Source organism: Astyanax mexicanus, chromosome 13 (genome assembly GCF_023375975.1).
Source record: "Astyanax mexicanus isolate ESR-SI-001 chromosome 13, AstMex3_surface, whole genome shotgun sequence".
NCBI lineage: Eukaryota > Metazoa > Chordata > Actinopteri > Characiformes > Acestrorhamphidae > Astyanax > Astyanax mexicanus.
This window is the reverse complement of record NC_064420.1, coordinates 50,769,965-50,785,000: the sequence shown is the minus strand read 5'-3', so window position 1 is coordinate 50,785,000 and position 15,036 is coordinate 50,769,965. Positions and strand designations below refer to the sequence as shown.

At 37.4% G+C, this 15,036-nt stretch overlaps 1 protein-coding gene across 3 annotated transcripts in view; it reads right to left on the bottom strand.

Annotated features, from left to right (window-relative positions):
* Positions 1-15,036, bottom strand: part of LOC103042003 (cadherin-4) — a 626,601-nt gene that overhangs the window by 192,509 nt on the left and 419,056 nt on the right. For all 3 annotated transcript variants that reach the window (XM_049463121.1, XM_049463120.1, XM_049463122.1), the window contains one exon: positions 9,541-9,564. In XM_049463121.1, coding sequence (XP_049319078.1) covers positions 9,541-9,564 — 24 coding nt within the window. The remainder of the gene's footprint in view (positions 1-9,540; positions 9,565-15,036) is intronic.

Below are 15,036 nucleotides of genomic sequence, written 5' to 3'. Positions count from 1 at the left end.
TACATTTGTGACTTCTGTTTTACAAACTCAAAATCTTTATGACCCTTTTTTGACTCCATACATCCCTGCTGTGTACTGAAAACTATTGTATAAGAGGTTCAAAAACAAAAACGTTTTCTTTCCATGAAAAGTTTAGAATAATAAACCTCATAAATCATAAATAATTAAAGCACCCTGAAGACTATTTATCCAAAACGGCAAAAGCTTTCATTAGGAATGCAGAATCAATTGATATGACTAGACACAACAAACAATGATTCAACAGACTTTTTTAATGGCATTATAAATACCACACATCTATAATTCACAACCCTCAGGTACACAGAGTCTTTACCTGAACTTACCTCACTTTTATTCCCCAATAAAATCCACATCACTAACTCATTCCTGCTCTGAAAAGAAAGATGGCAGAACAATGCTGTTAAGCTAGGGAATGCTGCTGTTTGCCTGGGAACGCTGATTGTTTTTGAAGAGTTGTGGTGTTTGCTCAGGAATAACAGTGTTTGATGGACAGTTGAGATATGTGTTGGGGGCAGACGGGGATAGGTGAGACGTGCTGGTGTTTGCTGATTATTAGTAATCAGCAATAATGGTGTTTGTTGGAGGATGATAAGGTTAACTGGAATATGATGGTTATTCTTGGGGAATTATGGTGCTTTTCAAAAAAGATTGGTTGTTTTAAAATTATGTTTGTCGGTGTATAGTGGTGTGTGCTTGTTGTATAATGGTGTTTGTCGGTGTATCATTGTGTTTGGTTGTTGTATAATGGTGTTTGTGGGAATGTAACTGTGTTTGGTTGTTGTTTAATGGTGTTTGTTGGTGTATAATTGTGATTGGTTGTTGTATAATGGTGTTTTTTGGTGTATAATTGTATTTGGTTGTTGTATAATTGTGTTTGGTTGTTGTTTAATGGTGTTTGTCGGTGTATCATTGTGTTTGGTTGTTGTATAATGGTGTTTGTGGGAATGTAACTGTGTTTGGTTGTTGTTTAATGGTGTTTGTTGGTGTATAATTGTGATTGGTTGTTGTATAATGGTGTTTTTTGGTGTATAATTGTATTTGGTTGTTGTATAATGGTGTTTGTTCGTGTATAACTGTTTGGTTGTTGTAGAATTGTGTTTGGTTGTTGTATAATGGTGTTTGTTGGTGTATAATTGTGTTTGGTTGTTTTAAAATGTTTGTCGGTGTATAGTGGTGTTTGCTTGTTGTATAATTGTGTTTGGTTGTTGTTTAATGGTGTTTGTCGGTGTATAATTGTGTTTGGTTGTTGTATAATGGTGTTTGTGGGAGTGTAACTGTGTTTGGTTGTTGTTTAATGGTGTTTGTTGGTGTATAATTGTGTTTGGTTGTTGTATAATGGTGTTTGTTGGTGTATAATTGTATTTGGTTGTTGTATAATGGTGTTTGTTGGTGTATAATTGTATTTGGTTGTTGTATAATGGTGTTTGTTGGTGTATAATTGTGTTTGGTTGTTGTATAATGGTGTTTGTTGGTGTATAATTGTATTTGGTTGTTGTATAATGGTGTTTGTTGGTGTATAATTGTATTTGGTTGTTGTATAATGGTGTTTGTTCGTGTATAACTGTTTGGTTGTTGTATAATTGTATTTGGTTGTTGTATAATGGTGTTTGTTCGTGTATAACTGTTTGGTTGTTGTATAATTGTGTTTGGTTGTTGTATAATGGTGTTTGCGGGAGTGTCATTGTATTTAGTTGTTGTATAATGGTGTTTGTTGGTGTATAATTGTATTTGGTTGTTGTATAATGGTGTTTGTTGGTGTATAATTGTGTTTGGTTGTTTTAAAATGTTTGTCGGTGTATAGTGGTGTTTGCTTGTTGTATAATTGTGTTTGGTTGTTGTTTAATGGTGTTTGTTGGTGTATAATTGTGTTTGGTTGTTGTATAATGGTGTTTGTTGGTGTATAATTGTATTTGGTTGTTGTATAATGGTGTTTGTTCATGTATAACTGTTTGGTTGTTGTATAATTGTATTTGGTTGTTGTATAATGGTGTTTGTTCGTGTATAACTGTTTGGTTGTTGTATAATTGTGTTTGGTTGTTGTATAATGGTGTTTGTGGGAGTATCATTGTGTTTGGTTGTTGTATAATGGTGTTTGTTCGTGTATAACTGTTTGGTTGTTGTATAATTGTGTTTGAGGCAGTGTAATTGTGTTTGTTTGCTGTATAGTTGTGTTTGCGGGAGTGTAATTGTGTTTGTTGGGTTGTTTTGTGGAGAGCGACGGTGTGCGGTGTGTCAGAATGCTCTGGGATTCAGTGTTACAAGTTTAGAAAGTGTGACATGCAGAAAAAAGGAATGTTTCAGCTCTTTGCCCCGGCTCCAAAGGCAGCGTTTCACAGGGTGAGGCGCGAGAGTGCGCGAGTGTGAGGAAGACTGCTGAGAGTGTGAAAGTGTGTGGGTGTATTTTTAGGCGGAGTCCCCTGGCACGTTCCCCTGGGTCCTCCACACTTCTAAATAATGAATCACTGGCAACTGTTTTTATTCCGTCCCAGAGGAGACTCTCTTCCATTTTCTTACACAACGTAACACACACAAACACTACACACAAACACTACACACACACACACACTCTACACACACACACAAACTACACACACTACACACACTTTGACTCCTATACTCAATTTACCTCCTGACTTTTGAATATTGCAGCAGCACTACACTTTGAGAGACCACAATCACAGCAACAGTAAATGAAACGTACAAACCAACCAAGTTACACACTGCACAACTCAACCACACCACCCAAACACCACCTCCCCTCTAAAATATTAATGGAGTGTTATAGGAGTGTTAATTTTGGTGGTGTTTATAGACGTATATCTCCTATTCTAGTGTATAGGAGTGTTTATTGAGGGTGTTTATAAACTAATATCTCCTATTCTAGTGTATAAGAGTGTTTAATGAGGGTGTTTATAGACTATTATCTCATTCTAGTGTGTATAGGAGTGTTTATAAACGAATATCTCATATTCTAGTGCATAGGAGTGTTTACTGTGGGTGTTTATGGACCAATATATCATATTCTAGTGTATAGGAGTGTTTATTGAGGGTGTTTATAGACTAAAATCTCTTATTCTAGTGTATAGGAGTTGTTTTTGAGGGTGTTTACAGACTAATCTCTCCTAATCTAGTGTATAGGAGTGTTTACTGAGGGTGTTCACAGAAAAATATCTTATATACTAGTGTTTATGAGTGTTTATAAAGGGGAGTTATAAACTAATATATCCTATTATATTCTAGTGTATAGGAGTGTTTAATGAGGGTGTTTATAGACTAATATCTCATTCTAGTGTGTATAGGAGTGTTTATTCAGGGTGTTTATAAACCAATATCTCCTATTCTAGTGTATAGGAGTGTTTATTGAGGGTGTTTATAGACTAATCTCTCCTAATCTAGTGTATAGGAGAGATCATTGAGGGTGTTTATAAACTAATATCTCCTATTCTAGTGTATAAGAGTGTTTATTGAGGGTGTTTATTGAGGGTGTTTATAGACTAATATCTCCTATTCTAGTGTACATGAGTGCTTATTGAGAGTGTTTATAGACTAATGTCTCCTATTCTAGTGTATAGGAGTGTTTATTGAGGGTGTTTATAGAATAATATCTCCTATTCTAGTGTACATGAGTGCGTATTGAGAGTGTTTATGGTTTAGTATTCTATTTTTCTGGATTCCATGTTAAGAATGCTACTTCAGGGATTGAAAGTGTTGGAAGAAACAGCTAGCAGTATAAACACTGGCTGAGATGTGGTCACACTCCATTAAGAGAATGACTGACGGCTTCTAAAGACAGAGAGTGGCCGAGCATGAGCTAGCAAAAGGCTAATGAGGACAAACACCTTTGGCCTTCAGGTCCAGTACACACACATTTTGGCGTTTCCCTGTGGAAACACACTCAGAACACACATCGGGGTGTTTTATGCTTCACGGTTCCAAAATAAAATCAATGTTCCTCGTTTCTCCTGCCAGGATTCATCACAACAATGACAAAACACAACTGCTGTGTTCCTCATTAGCAGCAGCAGAGGAGCAGAACCTAAACACCGCTGAGGCTGGGTTTATACCCCTGCAGACTATACACTGTACTCTCTCCATATACACTGCCCAAATATTACTGTACAAACATTCTAATGAATGGAGTAACCAGTCTCTCACACTGTAGAGAAGTACTGCCAATAGAATAGGACACTCTGCAGCAGAGGAACATGAGTCTATTGCATTCATTTAACATTTTACCTCAATTATAATTACTGAATGTGTATTTAAGCTGTTCCGAGTCGCTCAGTCGAGTACGAATGACGATTTAAACAATTTCAGTACTAAAGAGGGATTAGGCTCCCCCAGATTATGGGTGATAATGCTCTGACCAATATATATTTTGGATAGGATGAATTGGGGGATTTGAAGATGAGTTTGGGGATGAGTTTGGGGATAAGTTTGAGGATGGGTTTGGGGATGAGTTTGGGGATGAGTTTGGGGATGAGTTTGGGGATGAGTTTGGGGATGAGTTAGGGGATGAGTTTGGGGATGAGTTTGGGGATGAGTTAGGGGATGAGTTTGGGGGTGAGTTTGGGGATGAGTTTGGGGATGAGTTTGGGGATGAGTTTGGGGATGAGTTTGGGGATGAGTTTGGGGATGAGTTAGGGGGTGAGTTAGGGGGTGAGTTAGGGGGTGAGTTAGGGGGTGAGTTAGGGGGTGAGTTTGGTCATAGGTTTGTGGATGAGTTTGGGGATGAGTTTGGGGGTAAGTTTGAGGATGGGTTTGGGGATGAGTTTGGGGATGAGTTTGGGGATGAGTTAGGGGATGAGTTAGGGGGTGAGTTTGGGGATGAGTTTGGGGATGAGTTTGGGGATAGGTTTGAGGATGGGTTTGGGGATGAGTTTGGGGATGAGTTAGGGGTGAGTTAGGGGGTGAGTTAGGGGATGAGTTAGGGGATGAGTTTGGTCATAGGTTTGTGGATGAGTTTGGAGATGAGTTTGGAGATGAGTTTGGGGATGAGTTTGGGGATGAGTTTGGGGATGAGTTTGGGCATAGGTTTGGGGTGAGTTTGGGGATGAGTTTGGGGATGAGTTTGGGGATGAGTTTGGGGATGCGTTTGTGGATGAGTTTGGGGATGAGTTTGGGGGTGAGTTTGGGGATGAGTTTGGGGATGAGTTTGGGGATGAGTTTGGGGATGAGTTAGGGGATGAGTTAGGGGATGAGTTTGGGGATGAGTTTGGTCATAGGTTTGTGGATGAGTTTGTGGATGAGTTTGTGGATGAGTTTGGGGATGAGTTTGGGGATGCGTTTGTGGATGAGTTTGGGGATGAGTTTGGGGGTGAGTTTGGGGATGAGTTTGGGGATGAGTTTGGGGATGAGTTTGGGGATGAGTTAGGGGATGAGTTAGGGGATGAGTTTGGGGATGAGTTTGGTCATAGGTTTGGGGATGAGTTTGGGGATGAGTTTGGGGATGAGTTAGGGGATGAGTTAGGGGATGAGTTAGGGGATGAGTTAGGGGATGAGTTAGGGGACGAGTTTGGGGACGAGTTTTTTATAGATAGACTTCCAGTAAATGTAATTTTAATGTAGACAGCCATGTCTGTGATATTTCAAACTGCTCCCAATTAGAAACTTTATATCACCTATTATTTAACACAAAAATGACGTGATTTTAATGAAACCCTCACAGAATCTCAAAGAGGAGTTGTTGAAAACTCAGTGTATTAATGTAATTAATATAAAGTATTAATAAAAAATGAGAGAGAGAGAGAAAGAGAGAGAAAGAGAGAATGAGAGAGACAGAATGAGAAAGAATGAGGAAAAGAGAAAGAGAGAGAATGAGAGAAAGAATGTAAGAGAGAGAGCACCAGTGAGTATAATGATCTCACACTTTTTTTGACACTCATACATTCTATCCACCACATCTCTCATTTTGTTCTCTCTCTCTCTCTCTCTCTCTCTCTCTCTCTCTCTCTCTCTCTCTTATTCTCTCATTCTCTCTCTCTCTCTCTCTCTCTCTCTCTCTCTCTCTCTTGTGTGGAATGGTGTCATCTTGTTCTTTTCCAAAAAGGGGAAAATTGAATTTCCATTCTGACTGTCTCGCCACCAAGCCTCTAATGACAACAGCACAATGTGAAAGTGTGTGTGTGTAGTGTATATGTGTATATGTGTAGTGTGTGTGTGTAGTGTATATGTGTATATGTGTAGTGTGTGTGTGTGTGTAGTGTGTGTAGTGTGTGTTGTGTGTGTGTGTGGGTTTATCACTGATTTCTGGTTTTGATAACGGAACATCAGAACAGCAGCGCCTGAGATAAATACAGCTCATCATCATAATCTACATCTATTTCCATCTCTCCTCTGATATGCCAAAAGTCATGGGACAGCAGTATGTAAATTGACCATGAAGTGTTTATCGTGAGGTGTTATCTTGTGAGTGAGATTGAATACTTGCTTATAGGGGGTAAGACAAAAAATGATATATCAACACAGTATCTATTTTATCCGTTAGTTCAGATGTAAAAATTGGTGTCAGAAGTGGTTCATTTAGTGTTGTGTTTAAACATCGGCCACTAGATAGCAGTGTTTTTTCATTGTTTCTGAATCAGTTTCTCTGATTTTGCTATTTATAGGTTTTTGTTTGAACATTGTTGTTTTATTCTATAAACCACAGACAACATTTCTCCCAAATTCCACATAAAAATATTCTCATGTTCTCCTCCACCAGTCTTACACACTGCTTTTGGATAATTTTATGCTGCTTTACTCCTGGTGCAAAAATTCAAGCAGTTCAGTTTGGTGGTTTGATGGCTTGGGACCATCCAAAATCAAAGACTTATAATTTTTAAGTGCTCTCTTTTTTTTCCCCAGAGCTGTATATTAAATTATACATGGCAAAAGTCATGGGACACCATGCAATTTTCTGTCTCATTCTCTCTCAGTTTCTGTGGGTTTATTTGAACTCTGTCTGATATGAAGATATCCTATATTTGACTGTTCTCAAACATGCCGCTTCCATGACAACGGCTGAGGTACTGCTTTCTGTACTTTATGGTTATGTAATTACCCATCATGCCATTTTCTGTGCAACAGTTTCTCTAATAAAGCTCGTCTCAGACCAGAGATCCACACCACTGCTACTCAACTCCTCCACAACTACAGACACGCCCCACTGAGGGTTCAAAACCAATCAGGAAGAGTTTCATAATGACAGACACTTTAGCAGCTGGAATATTTGCAAATTTTGAAAAAAAAAAAAAAGTTGAAGTTTTACCCCTACTGGCATTTGTTCCACCAACTTTCTGAAATACTATAAATTACAAAATTTTAGAAGCTTTTAAACAACCAGAGTTTAATGCTACATGAATAATTGATCATAGAGATTTTAGAATATTTTTAAGAACCAAAGTTTTAAATGTATAATCAAAATTTTTCCAGCTAAGTTTTAGGTCACATTTTGAAGAAAAACACACAAATCTTTAGGCACTTTTCAGTCATGCAAAAAGAACCAGTATTTCTAAAACTAGGTTTTAAGAAATGTTGAAGACCTAGAGTTCTAAAAAGATTTTTAAAAGAATCAAGCCTTTAAAACTACAAGCACTGCCCACGGTTCTTGAACCTTTTTAAGCACCAAAATCCCACAATTACAAGCAACAAGAACCAGAGTTAATAAACCTAAAGGTTTGTTCCAGAAAGCTTATTCAAAAATTTAGACGAACCGATCACTAAACTAAAATCCAGAACATTTTTAAGAAGCAGAGCTTCAAAGATGCAGCTACTTTTACCAGACAGACACCTTAAATACTCAAATTATCCAAAATTACTGGCACTTCCCACGGTTGGTTTTAAGCTTTTCAAGAACCAGGGTTTCAAAACTACATGCAGGTTTGTAGAAACAGTCCCCAAACTACAGGCACAATCAAACAATGGTTTATAAGTAGTGCTGGGTCGCATGAGCAAAAATATATATCACAGTATTTTTAAAAATATAATATTATTGAAGCCTTTAGAGGCGTTGCAGTATTAAAATCAGCCACAATTCCCTTCTTTCTTCAATTAACAAATAAATTCAGTTCAGAATGCATTCAAATGATCATTTAAGCTACAGTATTATATATTTCAAAGGGTTATAATTAGTTATAGTTTTAGGGAGTTTAATAAATGATTCTGTAACCAGGACTCATCTTTGGAGACGAGAGGAAAATTTTTCTGATTTGTAGATTGATTGCGTAACTCCATTCCTCTCTTTTCTGAGTTAATAATTGCTGTTTGATGTTGTTTTTTTATTTTACTTAATTAAAAACACTCATACAGTGAGGAACAGCAGCAGGAGCTCCTCAGATAAAGTGCTGTTCTCATGTTTCTCCATGCAGGACAGAGCAAGATGAGTGTTTGACTCCACAGTGCTGAGCTACCATTATTCCAGTGTATTAGCTTGTTATGCTAACTGCCTAGCGTTAGCTATCGAGCTGCATGAGGGTGCTTCTTTTTGGCGGTGCTCATACCAGTTTTAATTTACCCTCTGATAAACCGGATGAACCACTATACCACCCAGCACTACTTAAAAGGAACTAAAGACTTAGAACTCCTGCCATTTGTTCAACTAAAGTTTGAAAATAATCTGAAACACAAGAAAACTTTTTAATAAGGTTTTAGAAGCTTCAAAAACACACCAAAGTTCCTATTTTCATTCTTGTTAAAAAAAAAACAGGCACTTTCTGAGCTTTTTTAGGACATTTAAAAAACCTAAAGAGTTCCTACAACTACAAGCACTGTTTTCAGACAGACGGTTAAGAAAACAACAGGAATTACAATATTAAAATCAGCCACAATTCCCTTCTTTTTCCAGTTAACAAAGAAATTCAAAATTCAAATGATCCTTTAAGATACAGTTTCAATACATTTAAATGGGTTATAGTTACTGCTGTTCAAGTTTTAGGGAGTTTTATCACTTTTTGGGCGTTTGCGTAATTCCATTCCTCACTTTTCTGAGTGAATAATTGCTGTCTGCTGCTGTTTTTCTTTTTTACTCAGATAAAAATACTCATGCAGTGAGGAACAGCAGCAGGAGCTCCTCATATAAAGTGTTGTTCTTATTTCTATACAGGTAAGACAGAGAGAGACTCCAGTGTGTTTGACTCCACAGAGCTGGTTTTGTTTTAGAAGCTTCAAAATCAACAAAGTTCCTCTTTCCATTCAAATAAAAAGTACAGGCATTTTATTAGCCGTTTTAGAACATTTTAAAAAACCCTAAAGAGATTCACAACTACAGGCTCTGTTTCCAGACAGACGGTTAAAAAAAAAAAAACAAGGGTAGGGAACCTTTGCAAGAACTAGCACCAACACTACCAAAACTACCAACACTTCCCAGCAGAGTTTTAGCACCTCTTTTTAGCACTTTTCTATCAACTCTTAAATTTTTTTAAGTATTGTAGAACTAGTTTCTAGAATATAAACTAAAAATATCAGCAAAATGTCACACTCAGCAACAGCAGACATCAGCACACAGTGCAGGAAGCAATCAGGCTTTAGATTTGTTCCTACCTTTTCTTGATGCCAGCAGAAGATCTGTAGAACAAAGCAGGAAAAAGAAGGTCAGAATAAATCGACTGAATCAAAAACACAACATTACTGATGCTGAAAACGTGTACAATCAGTCAGGTCTGGTGTTCAGAGTGTAGAGGTGTAGTAGAAGAGGATGTTTGATTTCCTGACCAGGCCAGACTCTACCTTTATATTCTACCTGTGTAAGATGATTCACCTGTACGAGCTCTGGATAAGAGCAGCAGATAAACACTGTAAATGGAATAAGGTATATGCAGAATATAGTTATTATTATAAATAACTGTAATCAGGATTCACTCTGCGGAGAGATTGAACCGCCGTCCCTCAGTGTTTGAGAGTGGTGTTAACTGAGTGTATGTACCCAAGTGTAGAAATACTCGAGAATTTAACATCTAAACAAAAACTATCAGAACCAAAAAAAATAAAAAATAAAAATTAGCTAATGAAGCAAAATCAAAGTCAAAGTCAAAGTGGTTTTTATTGTCATTTCAGCTATATACAGAGTACACAGTGAAACGAAACAACGTTCCTCCAGGGACCATGGTGCACATAAACACAGTGTAGACAGAACAATAGTGCAACAGTACAAAAGTGCAGACAGACAATACAACACCATACAGACAAAGAATAATAAATAACAAGACAGTGTGCAAATTATGCAGTGTGCAAAAAGACCAGTGAGGTAGTAATTACTCTATTACACAGTGTGCAATAGAGTCCAGTGAGGTAGTAGGGTTTTTAGTGCTTTCCATTTTCTGGGGTAAGTGGGGTAAGAGTGTGTGTGCATGTACAGAAAACCATCAGTTCAGTCTCTGCAGTTGAGGAGTCTGATGGCTTGGGGGTAGAAGCTGTTGCAGAATCTGGTCGTGCTGGACCGGATGCTGCGGTACCTTCTTCCCGAAGGCAGGAGGGAGAACAGTTCGTGTGAGGGATGAGTGGGGTCATTCACAATGCTGGTTGCTTTGCGGATGCTGCGGGTGGTGTAAATGTCCGTGATGGAGGGGAGAGAGACGCCGATGATCCTCTCAGCTGTCCTCACAATACGCTGTCACAGACTGTCACACCAAAAATGATGGAAAACTGCCATATTACATCCAGTGCAAGTGTTTTTTATTATGTTACAGGTGCAAAAATATAAAAAAGAGGAAACAAAAATAAACAAAATACAATATACTGAAGTACAAAGGGAGGCACTATGGAAGCACTATGGAAGCACTATGGAAGCACAAAGGGAAGCACTATGGAAGCACTATTTAATACATTTAATACACTAATACATTAACAATCAATAAATCAAATAAACACACAATTAAAAAACTAAATATTTAAAATAGTTATTGTACATAGCATAGGCCAGAAACAGCTTTTATTTGATATGCTTATTATACTATAACAGTTCTATTTTTTTAACAATTGCAATATATTTAGTGTATATGCTGTATTGTAATGCATATTGTATCGCTAAGTTTTTGTCAATACTCTTAATTATTATTTGCAACACATGACCAGTGTACCAACTTTAACTGAAAGAAACAAGCAGGCACAAACAGAGGAGAACAATGAGAACAAAAGACGTTGGGGAGAGAAACCCGGCGACGAGGCCCAGGGCTCATTTCTTTTTTTGTCATTCTTTCTTTCCTTGTTTGAGTTACTTTTTATTTAACTTTTCTCAACAAATTCAGACACTGGACTAAACGAGAGCCAAAAACAGAAGCTCAGGAGAATTCTCCAGAACTGGAAACAAATCAGGGAACACCTGAGATGTAGTCGAGAGGAACGACAGGAGCTCAGGTAGAAAATAAAGAGCTTTTAGACTCAGATTACTGCTGTACTTTTACGGTATAAACTCTTTAACCAAGGAAGAAACAGTACTGAGTTAAACTTAAGGGTATTAAAAGAGTTTATTCTGCTTTTGTTGGAGTAACTATCTCTACTGTCCAGAGATGTCTTTCAGATAGAATCAAGACCCAATATTTAACATGAAAGAAAGAACTAAACACAGAAATTTGTTTAGTTAATTTAGCTTAGTTTTACAGGTTCTGTCGAATTAAAGGAAAACATCGCAACACCCCTGTTCCTTACTAGTGTTGTACAATGTGCCTTATAGTCTGGTGCACCTTCTAGTGTGGAAAATACGGTATATCTGAATGTCATTGAAACTATCTGGAATATAATCAAGAGGAAGATGGATGATCAAAAACCATCAAACCACCAAACTGAACTGCTTGAATTTTTGCACCAGGAGTAAAGCAGCATAAAGTTATCCAAAAGCAGTGTGTAAGACTGGTGGAGGAGAACATGATGCCAAGATGCACTGAAAAATCAGGGTCATTCAACCAAATATTGATTTCTGAACCCTTAAACATTAGTATTATTGTTTTTAAATGAATATCAACTTGTTTTATTTGCATTATTTGAGGTCTGAAAGCAGCCCTGCAGCTTTTTCCTAATTTTGACCATTTCTAAATTTCTGTAAATAGCTGTTTATCTCTGTATGTGTGTGTGCGTGTGTGTGTGTGCGCACATGTGTGTGTGTGTGTGTGTGTGTGTGTGAAGTTCACAGAGCTCGGTGTGGTCAGCAGTAAGCAGGGCGGTGAGCGCTGCTGCTGTTTATTGAAGATGACATGTCCTTTTAGTGAGGAGCAAAGGGCTAACACTGCGCTAACCTAATCCCCCCCCAACACACACACACACACACACACACACACACACACACACACACACTATATGACAACATAAATCAGACTGGATACTCTGGGTTGGGCGCTTTTCTCACGAAATCTCCAAAAACAAAGAGAAGCTTCCCTACAGTAATAAACACTATAAACATCTAATACAGTCTTATTATGCTGAGTTTACACTGATTTCAGCCACAAAAGCAAATCAGCAATCAATCCGCACTAAAACTTAGGGCTGCAACTAATGATTATATTATTTAAGGAGTCAACTAATCTGCATATTATTTTTCCTGATTAGTCACGATTAATCACGATTATTTTCATGATGCCCTCCATTTGTTCTTCCTATTGGTGAGGGTTATGATCCAATGCATGTTTTACTACACCTTCACAGTAGGGGTGGGCAATATGTCTTTAAAATAATAATATTACATTTCAGGGTATTTTTGCAACAACAATTTTCTTTGCGATATGACAAAATATTGAATTTTAAAAGAAACAAAAATAATTTTAAGAAAATACAATTGCAACAAATTTAGACTTTCACCAGATTGTAACAGAAGTTACAATACCCTAATACCTCCATACCCTAATGGCCAATATGGCCCTAAAATATCATTTAAAAAAAAGGCTAGTTTTGCGATACCAATATTAAAACACACTTTTAGGGCCCTTAATGCTGAAGTAGTACTGCTATAGATTAGTTCTAATAGGCTAGGTTATATTAGTATTTTTCTCACTATAAGGTGCAGCAGATTATAAGGCACACTATTAATGAAAGTCCATTTTTTGGACTATTTTCATACATAAAGTGCAGTGAATAATAAGGCACATTATGCAACACTAGTAAGGAATAGGGATTCCACCATGCTTTTCTTCTCATTCAGCAGGTCTCCGCTGGGTGGTGGTGGGGGAGGTAACTAAGTTAAGTAAAGCTTATATAAAAACAAAGCAGATTTCTCTTTTGAAAACTGTTTATTTGAGTGAGTAAAGTGCTTCCATTTATTTACAGTAAGCTTTCCAAGATTTCCAGATTTACACTAAGGCTGGGTGCAGCAGCATTAGCATTAGTAGTTAGCGCTAGTAAATTGAGCCAGACAATACTACACTGAGGAACCCTGAGTGTTTCGGTAAGCCAGGGTGATATTAGCTAGCGGTTTATCCCACATAGCTTGTTTTTATACGGTAAACCTGCAGACTACAGGCCAATAATACTTACCAAAGAGCTTAGTGTGCTTAGTGCGGTTAGCAGCTAATGCTAATACTGCTCCACCAGTCTCAGTGTTGCAGAACTAAACTGAAACTCCTGTATAACTCTGTACTTCAGCAGACAGGCTTTACTGCTCCTTAATACCTGACTGGTAGAATTCATACATAAGGAGCACCAGATTATAAGGAGCTCTGATGATTTTTGGGAAAATGAAAGGATTTAAGTGCAGCTTATAGTGTGAAAAATACAGTACTATTGCAGATTAATGGTTCTGAGGGGCTAATTTATATAGGCACTGCTGTAGACGGTTCTAGACTCTGATAGTAGTGAAACTGGGTCATTTTACTTGTGATAAATCAGGGAGGTGGTTTGAACAGACGTTAATGAGCCGTTAAGCTCAGGGTTAGCGTGTACGCTAGTCCGTTAGCGGGTACGGTTAGCCGGGTGAGGCGGGGGAGTGAGCGTAGCGGTAGTGCCGGAGCGTGGAGGTGCTGCAGTGATGGGATCGATGCTGACTGATGCTCCGCTGCTGACGGGCCATTTTAAATTTATGTCTGGGCTCTTGTGTCTGAAGCGTCCAGATAAACGCTGACACAATGAAACCCCATGCTATTCTGTGTGTACAAGTGTGTGTGTGTTCACGAGTGTGAGGTTGGAGAGAGTAAATTAGAATTTTTATGCTTTTCTATTGTGTGAGAAATCTCAAGGCAAAAACGTCTCGCGTAGAACTGGGCGATACGAATCTAAAATGACTGTATTTTAGGTAATTTTGGGGTCACAATATTATTGGCAATATTAAAAAAAACATTTTCCCCCCTTTATTTATGTAATGTAAGTATTGTAAAATAAATTAGTATATTGTAAAAGTACAGTGTAAAAAAAAATCCTATATTGTGGGGGTGGGTTTTAGCAATCAAATTATTGGTTAACAGCGGAAATAAACTGAGCTTTAGAAATTGACAAAAAATTGTGAAGCTTTTAAACACTTACACTAGAAAAAGACCCAGAAACTATTAAAGAGAACGATTAAAAGTAACTACTAAAAGTAGAAGTTCTATATGAAGAGTTTGGTTCCAAAACACTATAAATCCATTTTTATCAATTTGAGTAAAAATGTGTTTTCTTTAGCAAGAAAGTTGTAGGCTGAAAACCACCGTTTTCTGTTTCATACTATCAAATACCATACTAAGGTTAAAATACCACAAAAAAATCAAATCAAGATTTTAATATTTAAAGATTTATTTTTAAAAATAATTCGTTTTTTCGCAAAATGCAATAAATCCATGCCATGTTTTTTTTTTTTTCAAAATGTCTTATATATCCTTTGGCATCAATTGATTTTTTTTTACTGAAAATGTGCAAAATACAATAATAAATAACAGTAAATTGTACATCTGAATATAATAGTTTGACCATTGGGCCTAAAAACACAAATTTCAAAACATTTCTTTTCAAAAAAGTGCAAAATTTCATTAACGAACAACATTAACACTATAAAATCCCCCAAATCACGTTACATTCACGTGCTGTAGTGTGGTGTAGTGTAGTGTAGTATAGTGTGTATAGTGTGTGTGTGTGTGTGTGTGT